The sequence below is a fragment of the Pholcus phalangioides genome, unplaced genomic scaffold (genome assembly GCF_987345545.1).
Source record: "Pholcus phalangioides strain wild (caught in Gottingen) unplaced genomic scaffold, Ppha-v1.0 ptg000017l_1, whole genome shotgun sequence".
Taxonomy (NCBI): domain Eukaryota; kingdom Metazoa; phylum Arthropoda; class Arachnida; order Araneae; family Pholcidae; genus Pholcus; species Pholcus phalangioides.
Genome location: NW_028301610.1, coordinates 8,077,820 through 8,091,611, shown reverse-complemented (window position 1 = coordinate 8,091,611; position 13,792 = coordinate 8,077,820). Strand labels below are relative to the sequence as shown.

At 36.5% G+C, this 13,792-nt stretch overlaps 1 protein-coding gene across 1 annotated transcript; it reads right to left on the bottom strand.

The window, feature by feature from the left end:
- Positions 1–1,548: 1,548 nt before the first annotated feature.
- Positions 1,549–13,025, bottom strand: LOC149072188 (uncharacterized). The gene is made up of 3 exons (XM_089246777.1): positions 12,419–13,025; positions 8,492–8,569; positions 1,549–1,988 (listed from the first exon to the last, which is right to left on the bottom strand). The coding sequence occupies exons 1-3, from the start codon at positions 12,579–12,581 to the stop codon at positions 1,549–1,551; spliced, it is 681 nt and encodes a 226-aa protein (XP_089102903.1). The 5' UTR covers positions 12,582–13,025.
- Positions 13,026–13,792: the final 767 nt, after the last annotated feature.

The window sequence follows — 13,792 nt, the reverse complement described above, 5'->3', positions numbered from 1 at the left end:
ACATTCATCATTTCATCTATGGTTGAATCATGTCTCTCTTCACAGGGAAGAAACGGGAACAAGAGAAGCGACTTATTCCCGTCAAAGCTCTTCAATAGGTTCTGCATCTTGTTTGGGTTCTCTGATTCAGATGTGCCTTGTAAAGAAAACGCACAATTAATTAGATTCATCACTATCACCATCATCACTGTCTTCTTCTCTTCTGTAGAATTTGGCTGCAGCATAGTATCATCATAATTTTGATACCAGCGGCCTCCCAAATTGGTACTAATGCGTCTTAGCATCTAAACGACCTCTAAAACAAACACGAAAAATGCATTGATTTGGAGTATAATCTTTTTGAAAAACTGGCGAAGTTATCCCGATTGACTGTAGCTTATGAGTTCCACTAGCTGAGTTCACGGGGGGGCTTCCAACTATTGTAGGGGGCAGATATGGTCAATGAAGTACCGTTATTTTCTGATTCGTGATGCAGTCCTATGTTGAGTCCACCTCGACATAGGGCTGCAAAAGGTTAGTATAGTCAACCTTTAATGTATATCCACTCAGACCAGCCAGCAATACTTGTTGCGGAGGGGGGGGGGGGGATGTTAAGTAAAGTTTTCTCTACTTTATTACTGTGTGATTTGAAGGGGAAAAATTTAAAAAAAAGGAATTATATATATATATATATATAGGGATTTTGAGGCAATGTAATAATAACTTAAGTTATTATAACATTAATTTCACTTTCAATAAAGTATTTATATCTTTAAAAGAAATATGAAATTCAATTTTAATAACTAATTAAAATTTATTGGGTTGAAAAATATTTTATCAGCATTTCTCAACATAATCTGCAAAGATGAACAAGCAGACTTGAATATTTTATTCTTATTAAATGGAAAATTATCATAAACAACTAAAATCTTTTAAGTAATATTCACATGAGTTTTCACATAAAAAATTGACCTACTTGCTGTGGAGGTCGGTTGTCCATTAAACCATTACAGACATTTCATTGGTCCTTGGGTTTTTACACTAGGGGTTGATTGCTTATATGAAATGTATACTCATATATTATATATATTTTGACTTGCCTTATTTTGCTTGATCTCGTCATAATGCTCACAAAATCCTCATATGTGTACAAAAAATTCATGAATTTCTGTATAACACTGTTTTGAATATTATTTGAATATTGTTTTATTAAAAAAATAATTTTGAAACTTTGAAATCAATTTTTTTTTATTTAGCTTCGTTGGCTAACATTTGCCAAAGTGCTAGGTGGGAAAAAAAATATTTTTCACAAATTAGAAGTGTTCCTCCAAAATTTATTTCACTTTCTACTTATTTTGCTCAACTGAGATGTAAAAAAAAATATTTATTTCTCATGTATATGAATACTGAAGCTAGTTTAATAATTGTATTCACAAACAATTTCTTCAGTTTTTAAAACAAACTTTTGAGTATTAGTATCAGTTATATCGATTGTGTGAAATACAAAGTTCATGCAGCACTATGAAAATATTATTTGTGCATCAGTAGTTTTATTGTTAGTTTTTGCAATCAAATTTCAACTTTGCTGACATCTGTTTCTGCTAATATTTCATTAGAAATGTTTTGTGCTTCATTCAAACTGCATTCTCTATACGCTGACATGTATCCAAACATGCGTTCTACCCGCATTCCTTGAACAAAAGCTAAAAGATGCATTTTGTTAACAAAATCTACATTATGACATTCTGCTAATAGTATGTACATGAAAAGATTCTTGTCATCAGGCTTGATTCGATTGTAAAACGAATATCGTTTCACAAAGACATCTTTTTTAAGAAAGCCATTGATGAACCTCACACCTGTCCATTCTGACCATGTGTCTATAAGGTTCTCATTAGCATAAGATTCCAGGCTCATGTATCCTAATAAAATGTATGCTTTCTTGCAAATGCTCTCTTTGCAAGGACAGCTATCGGTTCGTTGATAGAAACGTCTTTCTTGGAAGGAACCTGCAATGAATTAAGTCTGATTTTTATTATTTTAATTACATTTACAAATTATATAAACTTAGAAAATTTTTCAAGAAATTTTCTTGCAGGAATTGCATCAAGTATTTTTTTAGAATAAATGACCATGCCCTCATAAAGGATTTCAGTGAAAAAAATGTAAAATTAGAAGCCACACACACAACAGGCAAATTTCTGTCTATCATGGAGAAATATTCACGACAACCGAATGTATGCTTTCTTTCAAACTGAGCACAACTCCGGTCTATCGTCATGGGTAATTTACTACTGATTGAGTGGTGTTGGAAATGTGTGTGTGCGCACTAAGTCTGAGTGCGTATGAAGGTGAATCTGACCTATTCTGCCAAATGAAAAGGGGTGATAGTCGAACCCAAGTGGATCATGAAACACCCCACTGATCCTGTCCTATTTCAAACCGTTTTCGAGTTAGGTAGATAATCGATTACAGGGAAGAAAAGCATCAAGTCTTAGAAAAACCAGAATTTGTGAAGTTTCTGAAAGACCTTTTTTTTCATACCGAGCACAACGCAGGTCTATCACCATTGGCAATTTACTACCTAGCGAGTTGTGCCGGAATTGTAAGTGTGTGTACCTAACAGTCTGAGTGCGTATCTAGTGTTGTGTATGATTTTTCAGTGCTGCCATCTATATCTCAGAATTGAAGTGAGTGATGTGTAGTGACTGAATATTTGTACTGTTTGTAGGCCTGTTGCTCTCTCTGTGGCGAGACTTTTTAACGGGGAGATCGGCTCGCATTTGCGCCTCGAAGTTGGGAACCACAGAAAACCAACTTCAGCCGACCACCACTGTGGCGACGGTGGGGCTCGAACCCGGGTCCCCGCAATGCCGTCACTATGACCACTCGGCCACCACAGCGGCTTCTGAAAGACCTATACGCAAACTAAGCACATGTTTGGAAAGCGTAAAAAAAGTTCTATAAGGTGACGCTAATTTCATCGAAATATCTGGTTTTAGTGGCGAGCTACAAACACAAAGATTGAATTGTCGCCAAAATTATTAATCGCCAATTCCACAAACACCCTTCTAGCTATAATCGGTCAAATTTGCCATAAACTAGTCCATTCCACCAGCTTTAGAAAGAGCCTAGAATAAATCAAAATTGGTCATCTAGTTCAGGAGAAATTTAGTCTTTTGTTTCCAATATACATCACTGAAATCTGCGTTCGTCGAAGTAATTTTAGTAGGTTGTGGCGACAATTCGATTTTTCACTTCACCGATCTCTCAGCGCTTGCAGCTCGCCATTAAATACGAATATCCTGTAGATAGAGGTAATGTCACTTTATAGGATTTTCTATGCAAAACCAAATTGCCAATTCTGAATTTTCGTTGAATATCTACTTCAACAAGCCAGCGCTTGTAGCTCACCATTTAAAACCAGATATTTCGATGAAATTGGTGACACCTTATAGCATTTGTTCTGCGCTTTCCAAACATGTGCTTAGTTTGCGTATAGGTCTTTAACCGTTTGAGTCCCAAGCAGCGCGATCGCGCTGTTGAGATTTTATGTCGAGAAAACCCAGTACATTTCGAACATTGTGGACAACTGACGGTGCGTTACCGATTGTTGAAGTCGCGCGCTCAGATTTACTGAAGCAAGTACATCACACACACACAGCTTCTTTTAATGTAAATAGTACATTTTACAATAGGTAGAATAATACTATAATAATGCGTTGTCTTTTGCACTTTACAGGAACAAAGTAGTCGTCAATAATATGTTCACATGGATTTGTGATTATGCTCATAGATTTTCCTTTTTGATTCATTCTACCTTTTTGGGGATACACCAAATTTAAAAAAGTTAAACAGTAAATCTAGATTAATTTTTTACTTAGTTTTTGCGTTGCTTCGTCTAATCATTTTGAAACACACAATTATTAACAATGAGAAACACTTACGCAAGAATACGTCCGATCGCTTTGCAAACAGCAATAAATGTGACGGAGCGATGAGAAAAAGACGAGAATCGCGTTACCTAACAAATACAAGAAGCGCTATCGCGCCGCTTGGTATTTCTCGACATAAAATAAAACAAGCTCTATATCGCGCTGCTTGGGTCTTTTCCTACTCATTTAGGGAAAGCGCGGTTGCGCTGTTTGGGATTCTTCGACAGTGTTTTTTCAAAACCCCCTGGGGCACAAACGGTTAAGGAACTTCACAAATTCTGGTTTTTCAGACTTGACGCATTTTTTTCATAATCGATTATCCACCATAACTCGAAAACGGTTCCGGATAGGACAGGGTCGGTGGGGTGTTTCATGGTAGACTTGGGCTCGTCTATCACTCCCTTTTCGTTTGGCAGAATAGGTCGGATTCACCCTGTATAGCATTGTGTGTAAATTCTTACTGCTGCCATCTATATTTCAAATTGTGAGTCGTATCTGGTGATTGAATATTTGTACCGTTGTAGGCCTGCTGCTCTCTTTAGTGATTGTTTTAAACGAGGAGATCTGCTCGCATTCGCGTCTTGAAGTATGGAGATACAGAAAATCAACTTCAGCCAACCACCACTGTGGCACCGATGAGGTTGGAACCCGGGTCCTCGCTATGCGAGTCCGCCATTCTGACCACTCGACAACAACAGCCATCCGAAGGTTAAGCTATTATAACTCCCTTCGACACAACCTGCAATTAACAACCTAACTAACCGAAACTGGTATCAGCGAATAGACGCATTCGAATAACGGCGTAACAATATTTCATGATCGATCATATCGATCTCATTGAAAATCTTAATTCCTTCAATCATATCTTCAAGACGTGGACATTGTTCCAACGAAAACATTCAGGAAATCAAGTCTTGCATGCACGCTAGTGTTCTAGTTCTTCTTTGCACTCGTTCAACCAAGTCTTCCTGAAGGTGGGGTCCCCAAAACCGTACGTTATATACTCTAGGCCAGGACGAACTAAGCTTCGGGAAAAGCGGAAGGATGATTCTACGGCAATATTTCTTAAAGTGGGCAATGCATAGAAGCTGCGAGTATAACAGGATCCTATGGGTTTGCTATAGTGTGGGGGCGACGAGAGAAAAAAATTTTGAAGAAGGGGCGATGGAACCAAAAGTTTGGGAAACATTGCTCTAGGGCAGCGCCTCTCTACCGGTGCACTGCGGAGCCACAAGAGCTCTGGCCGCTCGAGGAAAATAAAAAATAGAGTAAATTTGAAGAAAAAATAATTATGGTATAAATATTTTTAAATGAAAAGGGAATCGGAGTAACTCTTAGATAAATATAAAATAAAAAAAATTGGCCTACACACCACACACGCGCGCGCGGGCAGGGGCGTCGGAAGTGTTTCGAAACTGTGGGTGCTCATCTTTAGTATTATATCGGAAATTTTAATTTGTGAATCAATTCTGGGGGGTGCTCGGATGCATTTCACAAATTATCGTGGGTGCTTGAGCACCCCCGGCTCCGACGCCACTGCCTACGGGGTTCCGCCATAGAAATTATAGAGCAGAAATTGTTCCTCGAGTCCAAAATGGAGGAGAAACGCGAAGAGACCTTTATAACAATCAAACCGAGCTAATGATTCTAATGTTTCCGCCAACAAAAATGTGATACCAAGACTGGTTGCTTTGAAATCTCAACACTTACAATGACTACTGAGACTTTCAATAAGAAAAAGTGTTCTGGAAGCATGAAGAATGAGTTACCTATGTGAATCAAATACCTTAAAACAGTGGTTCCAAATTTTTTTGGTCATGAAATACGATAGAACTTGGTTAATTCGAAGCTCAAGAGGATGGCAAAAAAAGTTCGAACTATCCAATTAATCAATATAGGATAACTATACTTTCACATAAATCAAAAACTCGATTATAAAAATGTATTGAATATTATAATTCACTATGCCCCTGAATGCACTGCCGTAACTAGGATTTTTGCCACCCCCAACACCTTTAAAATTATATAATTTTGTAACGGTTTTCTTTGTTCCCACCTAAAACTGCCGCCCCCTAAATTTTTTCCGTCCGGGGCAGTTGCCCCCCCCCCCCCCCGCCCTCTCTAGTTCCGGCCCTGCTGTATGAAACATAAACGAGCACGAAAAATATTTCATTTGTAATTGTAATTTTCTTTTTTCCTGGCTTGAGAAGATTCTGGAGAATGAAAGATGCGATTTTTTCGGGTTTCAACGGCGTTATGTTTCTAACATGTTCGTAGCTTCTGTAAGTGTTGAAGTAGGGACCGCTGTTGTTATTTTCGTTTTCGTCCTCTTCATGAGAAGATTTTTAATGTGACTTATTTCATTTTTTCTTCACCAATGTGCTCATCCGTAAGGCAACCACAGTCTTACCCCCTAGAGTTGAACAATAATAAGAGACATGGTGAATGTGTTGCTAAGCTACATGGATATTCTAAAATATGCGAACAATAACTTTAGAGAAACACGAATCTCCAAAACATTTTAACAGGTAAGTTTCTGGGATTTCAGCATTCCAGCTTTTAAACATTCCGTCTGATTGTCATTCACACACCCACCCACACACACACACACACAAACTTTCGTATTTCCTTACTGGCATATACATCTGCTTTTGACAGGTTTTAGTGAAGTCATCCAAGAACCGATAAAACTCCAGTTGCCCACGGAAAGATAAAAACTAGCCTGTAGAACTAGCAAAGAAAACTTTGCTTCTGACTTATTGCTTACAACCACAACAAAAAAGTTTAGGGTTTTGTTGATTGTAATTTTTTCAATGTTGGCTACATGTTGTATTCTAAAAAAGATCAGTAATCCACGAAGTATAAAACATGACGAAGAAAAGATGGAGTTAAACACGTAGTTTTAACATTAAATTGAATAGGAAGCTCAAGGGGAGTTCCTAAAATTGAATTAACCAAGTTCGAATTAGCAAAATTTATCTGTACTAATGCTTTCAGAGGTTTTCAACGTTTTGCTTAGCGTTTAACCCTTGATAGTTTTGCTTGGTTAGCCGGGCAAGCATATATTTCGGTGTCCCTACCTAATTTTGAAAGAGCGGTTAAATGGTAAATTCGGCATCCCCTCCGGTCCAGCGTCCGGGACGCATATTTCGCAAATGCACCGCTATTCCGTGATTTTTTCAGTGAAGGACCCTATTCAGCCAATCGCATCGCTTCTTGGTTTACGATAATTCTCACTATCGTACGATCTGTTGTACTTTCGGTCACAAGGTTTCGTAATTAGCATAACTTCGATTGTCACACTGTATGCCATACAAACATTGCTTACTTTAATTTGCTAAGAGAAAAGTGAAATTCCGTAGTTAATGGTAGTGAGTGATGTAGGTAGCAATAAATTTCGAAAAAAACAATTTTCACGCTTCTGGTATAGGGTTCACTAAAATTATATGCTTTAGGTAATTAGCAGTCTTAGGCCCTGATCCGGTAATTGAATTGGTATATCACCTACATCATCCTCGGATAAGTCGATATGATATCCCATCATCCTCGGATAAGTGGCTCCATCTTGTGGCAGTCAGCAATTGTGAGCTTTGACCTGAGTTAGGTCCGAAGTACCTAATGTACCTTCATGTACGGTCCCGTTCAGTGCACACGACTTCCAAGGAAAGATTGAGATTTTCGTTGCCTCTGTAGTCTAGTGGTCTAGGGCGTGGGTTCGATTCCCCGCAGGGGAGCAGTTGAATTTTCGCTCTTTCCAAAATATATCTTCGCATCAGCCAGCTAGCTGTTAAAAACCTTTGTATAGGATATCAGACTGTGACCCTGAAGGCCAAGGTTAAAAAAAAAAAAAAAAAAAAAAAATCAATCCATCTCGTTCGCCAATTTTTTTTTCCCCTCCTCGTCCAAAAATGATTTAAATCTTTTCATTTTTCTTCACTTATATTTAAATAGATGTATAAACATTTTATAGCCTTTTAAGGTTATTAACATGCACGATATATTTTTTCATACTATAATTTACCTGTTTATTTTTAGTCGATTTTTTATCGACAAATGCATTGATAAATTGAAGAAATGTTTCACTAAAATTTGCAAAGATTTTCTATCACATATTCAGAAATTTGAAATCGTGATTCGCCTTTAGCTGTTTGAATATTCCAGTTTGTGGTGCCACTGTTTAAATCTGTTGATTTAAAAATCGTTTATATTGCATTGAAAATAGCGCGATTGCGCATTTGAAATGTCTCGGGGAACAGCGGTTATATCTACCTTTTTCTTGCACCGTTGTTCGGTGATCAGATACGAATATGAATTTATCGTAGAGGCTGAAGCAACGTGATTGGCTATGTGGAAAAAATTACGAAAAAATTGTGTAATCGCGGAATAGCGATGCATTTGCGGAATATGCGTCCGGGGCACACGGCCCACATGCTCCCCTTAGTTGCGGCCCTTTTGATAACAGGGAACCCCAGAAAAATTACGCGAAATATCCTCGTCTTACCGAGTAGCTCAGTTTGGAAACCACTCCCTTAGAATATTGGAAATAAAGAAAAATGAACATGAGTTAAATCTCTTACCTTGGTGTATCATGAATTCTTCGCCAAAATACGTAGAAGGTGGCGTGTTTTTTGAAAGATGCACGAAAGGAAATAACGCTGTAAGAGAAAAATAATCGTGTTGTAGTCGCAGATTTTCTGCTCGTTGAAATAAAATTGCGTTCTGCAGTTGTATGAAAATTATATATAGGGAAATGGACGCGTTCAAAACACTCATTTTCCGTGGAATGTTTCGCCTAGGATCAAACATTAACTAGAAGGTTGTGATAACAACTCTGTTCTAGCTATTATGACATCAACGGTACGTTTCCTAATCGCTTCGCTTACAAGCGATTGGCAAGAAATTTGGATGATCTCCGTGAATCAGCAATAAATATGGTAACCTTGTCGTAACCTAACCGCATGTTCGAAAAAAGAAGGAAAAAACAAATGAAAAGAAAACAGTATAATAGATATTGTACTCTTTCTCTCTTATCTATAATACAGTTAAAAAAGTAATGTACGAAGTAGATTTATCTCTTTTTTCACCCTCAACTATATATATACCTGTTCTCTTTCACTTTCACTTTTATGTACATGTATATGATAGAAGAATACATTACAGAGGTAAAAAAAAGAACTCCTTTTTTCATAGGGTTGCAACAAAGTTTCGCGGTAATGAGAAGTTAGGAAAGAAAACAGAGAACTTTTTTGGATTTATTCCACTGGCGTTTGGACGCAATATTATGTCCTTGATCGTAAAGTGGTTAATAATATTGCTGAACTGCAAGTAATGTCGGCAGCGGTGGTGCTGCTGCGACACGCTAGTCACCTGATATTGAAAAGCAGGAATGACGGAAATTGTTGAAACGACAACCCCCAAAACCTTACAACGCCAAAGAGTCTGGTTTTCTCATAGATACCTTTTATTTATACTCTATATGTTGATTATATGTTAATAATATTTACTCTTTTTTTGTAGAAAATCTTTCTCTGGTATGTTTTAATGTTTGTCTGTAGGATGCCGTCTCTGATGTCAAACAAGAGTAATTGTCCAAAACAATGTTTGCGAATGATTTCAAGACAAAAGGCCAAAATAATGGGGTTACTTTGCACTGTACAGTGATCCCTCACTTGTGTGTCGATGCAAAGGAACAACAAAAAAAGACACATAATTCAGAGAGGCGTATAAGTGAACAGCATTATTTACCTATAACTTTAACCGGATAAAAGGAAATCGTCTTATAAGTGAGAGAAACAGAAAAATAAGAGGTGTATTATAAGTGAGAGATCACTGTATTTAGTCCATACAATACTTGATTTCTTCATAGTAAATACTTTTTGCCAAAATATTTCACATTAAACTAACATTACAAGTGAAAAACACAACTAGTTTCTTTTAGAAAACAATGAAATCAAAGACTAAAAAGCAACTCAAACTGACAAGTAAAGTTTTGAATAAGTTCAAGTAAAAAAATTAAGTTATAGATGGTGTGAAGTTAAGTGCTTAGACACCCTTTATCTTTTGAACAGTTGGTTATAGAAATATACTTTCAATTAGACAAAAGTATCAGAGATATTCGAATAACGAAGGAAATTTGGGAAAGAACAGCGTTAAATACGGAAAAACTGTTTTATCCGCATTTAACGCTGTTCTTCCCCAAATTTCCTCCGTTTTTCGAATTCGAATATCGCAGTGAGTATTGCACTTAGAAACGTGGAATTTTTTTTTTGTTGGGATCAGAAGAGACGGCAACATCTTCCCAACTGGAAGTTAGAGAACGAAGGACCGTAAATTAAATTTTATATCTCGATTCATATACGTCCTCCTAGTGAAATCACATAGCTGATATGGACATGTTATTTGGATACTTTTTCTAATTAAAAGTATGCTTTTATATCTAACGGTTCAAAAGATTAAGGGTGTAAGGATTTAACTTCACACCCTGTATATATATATGAAACTTAATTTATACAGGGTGGGTAGTATCGACCGCCCAATAATTATACACGTGATTCCCTGTCACAAACTAATATAATAATAATAACGTGATCTTCACGTATTCCCAAGGGATCAGCATGATCCGTCCAGGGAATTTGTTAGTGTTAGGTTAGTAGACATCCATGCCCGAACCGGGATTCGAACCCAGACCTGCACAGTGAGAAGCTAGTTCCCTAACCACTCGACTGTCAGGCGGCTTCGAAATATGAAAAGGTAATTTCAGTTTTTTTTTACTTTGACCAATAATTATGGAGGAGTAACTGTTTAAAAATTGATTACGTCACTTCATAATCTTGCCAAGTCCACCGAACGTATACCAAACGTTACTTGGCATTTTTGAAGCTGATAGAAATTTAACTAGTCTTAAGAAAAATCGATAAAGCAATTTTTTTTCTCCTTGCAGTATTCAAATTTTTTACTCGGTTGTTATACCCAAAATTAAAAATGTTTTTGCGTTGCGCAAGTTACAGAACGCCTGTTGTTCATTTGATTTGTCTCGTTTAAATGGATAAACTGTCACTAACAATTTTGAATATAATTTTTTCCCCAGTTCCAATTTAGAAGTTTCAAGGATTTTTAATTTTACATGTTGCATCACGACTTTTGATTGTAATTCTGCAACACAATTAGCTTGTTGAATGATATCGATCACAGTTAGAAATTGTCATGATGAAGTCTAACAAATACAGTTTGAAGTTTTTACTGTATCTCAATTTATGGTATGAGAGCGTGTATGAAACAATATTCAAAACACCATATCTAGATAAACAAAAAGTAAAGAGGTAAAGAGGTGGCTTTCTGAGATCTGTGGGGGGGGGATGGTGGGATGCATGGTTTTTCTGGAAAAAATTTAAATACGAAATATAAGAAAGATAATCTCAAAGGGGCGACAAAATTAGTAGCACCTCAAGTCCGTCACTAAGAGGGGACAGAGGCAAAACCGTCCTCTTATAAACACTTCCTCGAATGAAACTTCATCTGAGAAAATGACAAAGTTCTGGGCGAATCATGTTGATGAAATGAATTTCGAAGTCGTTAAAATATTTTTTGTAAAAAAAAAGTAAATTCATCATGACAGTACGGGTTCATAACAGACAGCGTGATAAAAATCAACTGCAGTCACAAGGAAATGAAAAATCTTCATTGCAACATGTAGAATTCGATATGAAATGTGACTGGATGAATAATCAATATTAAAATCTGAAATCACCAATTATTTTGAATATGTCAATTCATAAAATAATTAGTTTAATTAAAAGTTTTTGATTGAATCGTTATTGTTTTACTGTTTCCACCAGTCACACCTTCTTTTCACACACAAGCTATCATTTTTACATTCTTCATTGAAGCTATTTACACGTAACAATTTCGATGAAATTTTGCTCAAAAAAAATTTCTCAAAAAATATTGCCGTTTTATTGATCAACACGTGATCCGATTAAAACAACAGGGTAAAAAAACGATCTCGCGGTAAAACACGTATGCACTGTATGCACCTCCTCTCAAAAAAAATCTGACTTGATAGTGAAGCAGAGAAAAATTTGGCGGAAAAAAAACATCTCATTTGGCTAAACAATTTACAAATCAGGTGATAAATTTATTAACATAGCCGGCGAAGTTAATACGTAATAACAAGGTTATAACGTCTCTCTACACGAAGAGCAAAGATGTCAATCGTGATAAAAGAAGACCGAACTCTTAGCTTCTAACGTTCATTTTCAAAAAGCTGCAACCAACTTACAGGGGTAAAAGTTTACTTTCGTTGGGTGTTTGGCGCGTAACTATCAGTTATAAAAATGACACGTCACAAAACTTCATAACATTTGAAATATTAGTCCGATCCCAAAACGGAAAACGCTTTTCGATATTGGTTTTTCACAAAGAATCACGTGTGTAATAATTGGGCGGTCGATAGTGTCCACCCAGCATATTTTACATAAAAAATATAAAAACGTTTCTTCACTAACCTCTCTCTTCCATAGTTTCCAACATGAGGTCATTTTCAGATCCCTTCACGAAGAAAGATTTTTTTAGGAATTGTTTCTGCAAGATATACGGCGTGGAACACGTATTGGTTGGACTTACAAAAGAGAAGGTGATGCAGTTTTCTGTTTGATTTAATTTACCCATCTCACGACATCAAGTTAAAATGATACCTGTGCTAAAACATTGCCAGCATCGCGAGTTACTTCGTCATGGTACTCGTACATTATATTGTTCTTGTGTCACGAAGTTAACCGGAGATGGAAACATGTAAATACGAAATAAAAAAAAATAAAAAATTTCACAATTTTCTGTAATGATTCTTATCGCAGCATTTCCGTACACATTTTGATGTATGAGTCATTCACATTTTTTAAAAGAATAACGTCGGAATCCAAAGGAAAATGGCTGGTGCAATATTGCAAGATGTTGTTTCTCAATGCTTTCCGAAGTTATTTGAAGATTTAATCAGTCACATTGAATCGAGCACAAGAAATTTGTGAAATTCTTAATAAATACCATTGATTCTTCCAAGAGGACATCTTTCGTAAACCAAGTGACTATGAAGAATTTGGGCTATTGTCATTATAGCAGTTATTATGTGCGATTCCGAACTTAGATGTGATACAAATGAAACTATCGTGAGAGGCATTGCGTGTGTGACTATGTGTTTGAATTGCAGACAATAGTGCCAGGAGCTACCTGAGTACTTTGAAATGAAGAGGAGAGATAGATACTGTATATGCAAACACGGAGATTGATTGGTAAAAAGAAAACATTTCAAGCCTTGAAACTTTTTAACGGTCTTTATAATGATTTGTTCATTTTACTCCTTTGTTTCGCGAGTATCGATCAATAGAAACAAAAAACCGTATAAACAGCATCTGAAATATTTATGCAGATAAAGAGAAAGCACACGAACTGAAATTTTGATTTTCGTGCTACAAACCGATCGGTAGAGTTCCAAGTAACGTTTTTGATTCTCTGTTCGCCATGATAATGCACGCAATTCAGTTATTTGTACCCAGACTGAGTGTGATTGGATCGTAAAAAATACTGATTTTTTTTCTTTCCCTTTTAAATCAAGGATTGGAATTCCAACTTATTTATTTATTTATTATTCAAATTGAACAGTTTGGTAACAGATGTAATTATATTGTTTCAGAATCAAAATATTGATTATACGACATCTTTCGGAATTGGTCATCGTTCTTGAACTTAGTGACAAAGAAATTTCGTGATGAAACACGAGTTTGTCAACAGTTCCTAAATATTTACAGTGGATCCCCCTCCTAACCAGAACATGGCCTGCCTCTGTCTCAACGAAGGGATATGAGCAAAAACATTGGATCTCGCTT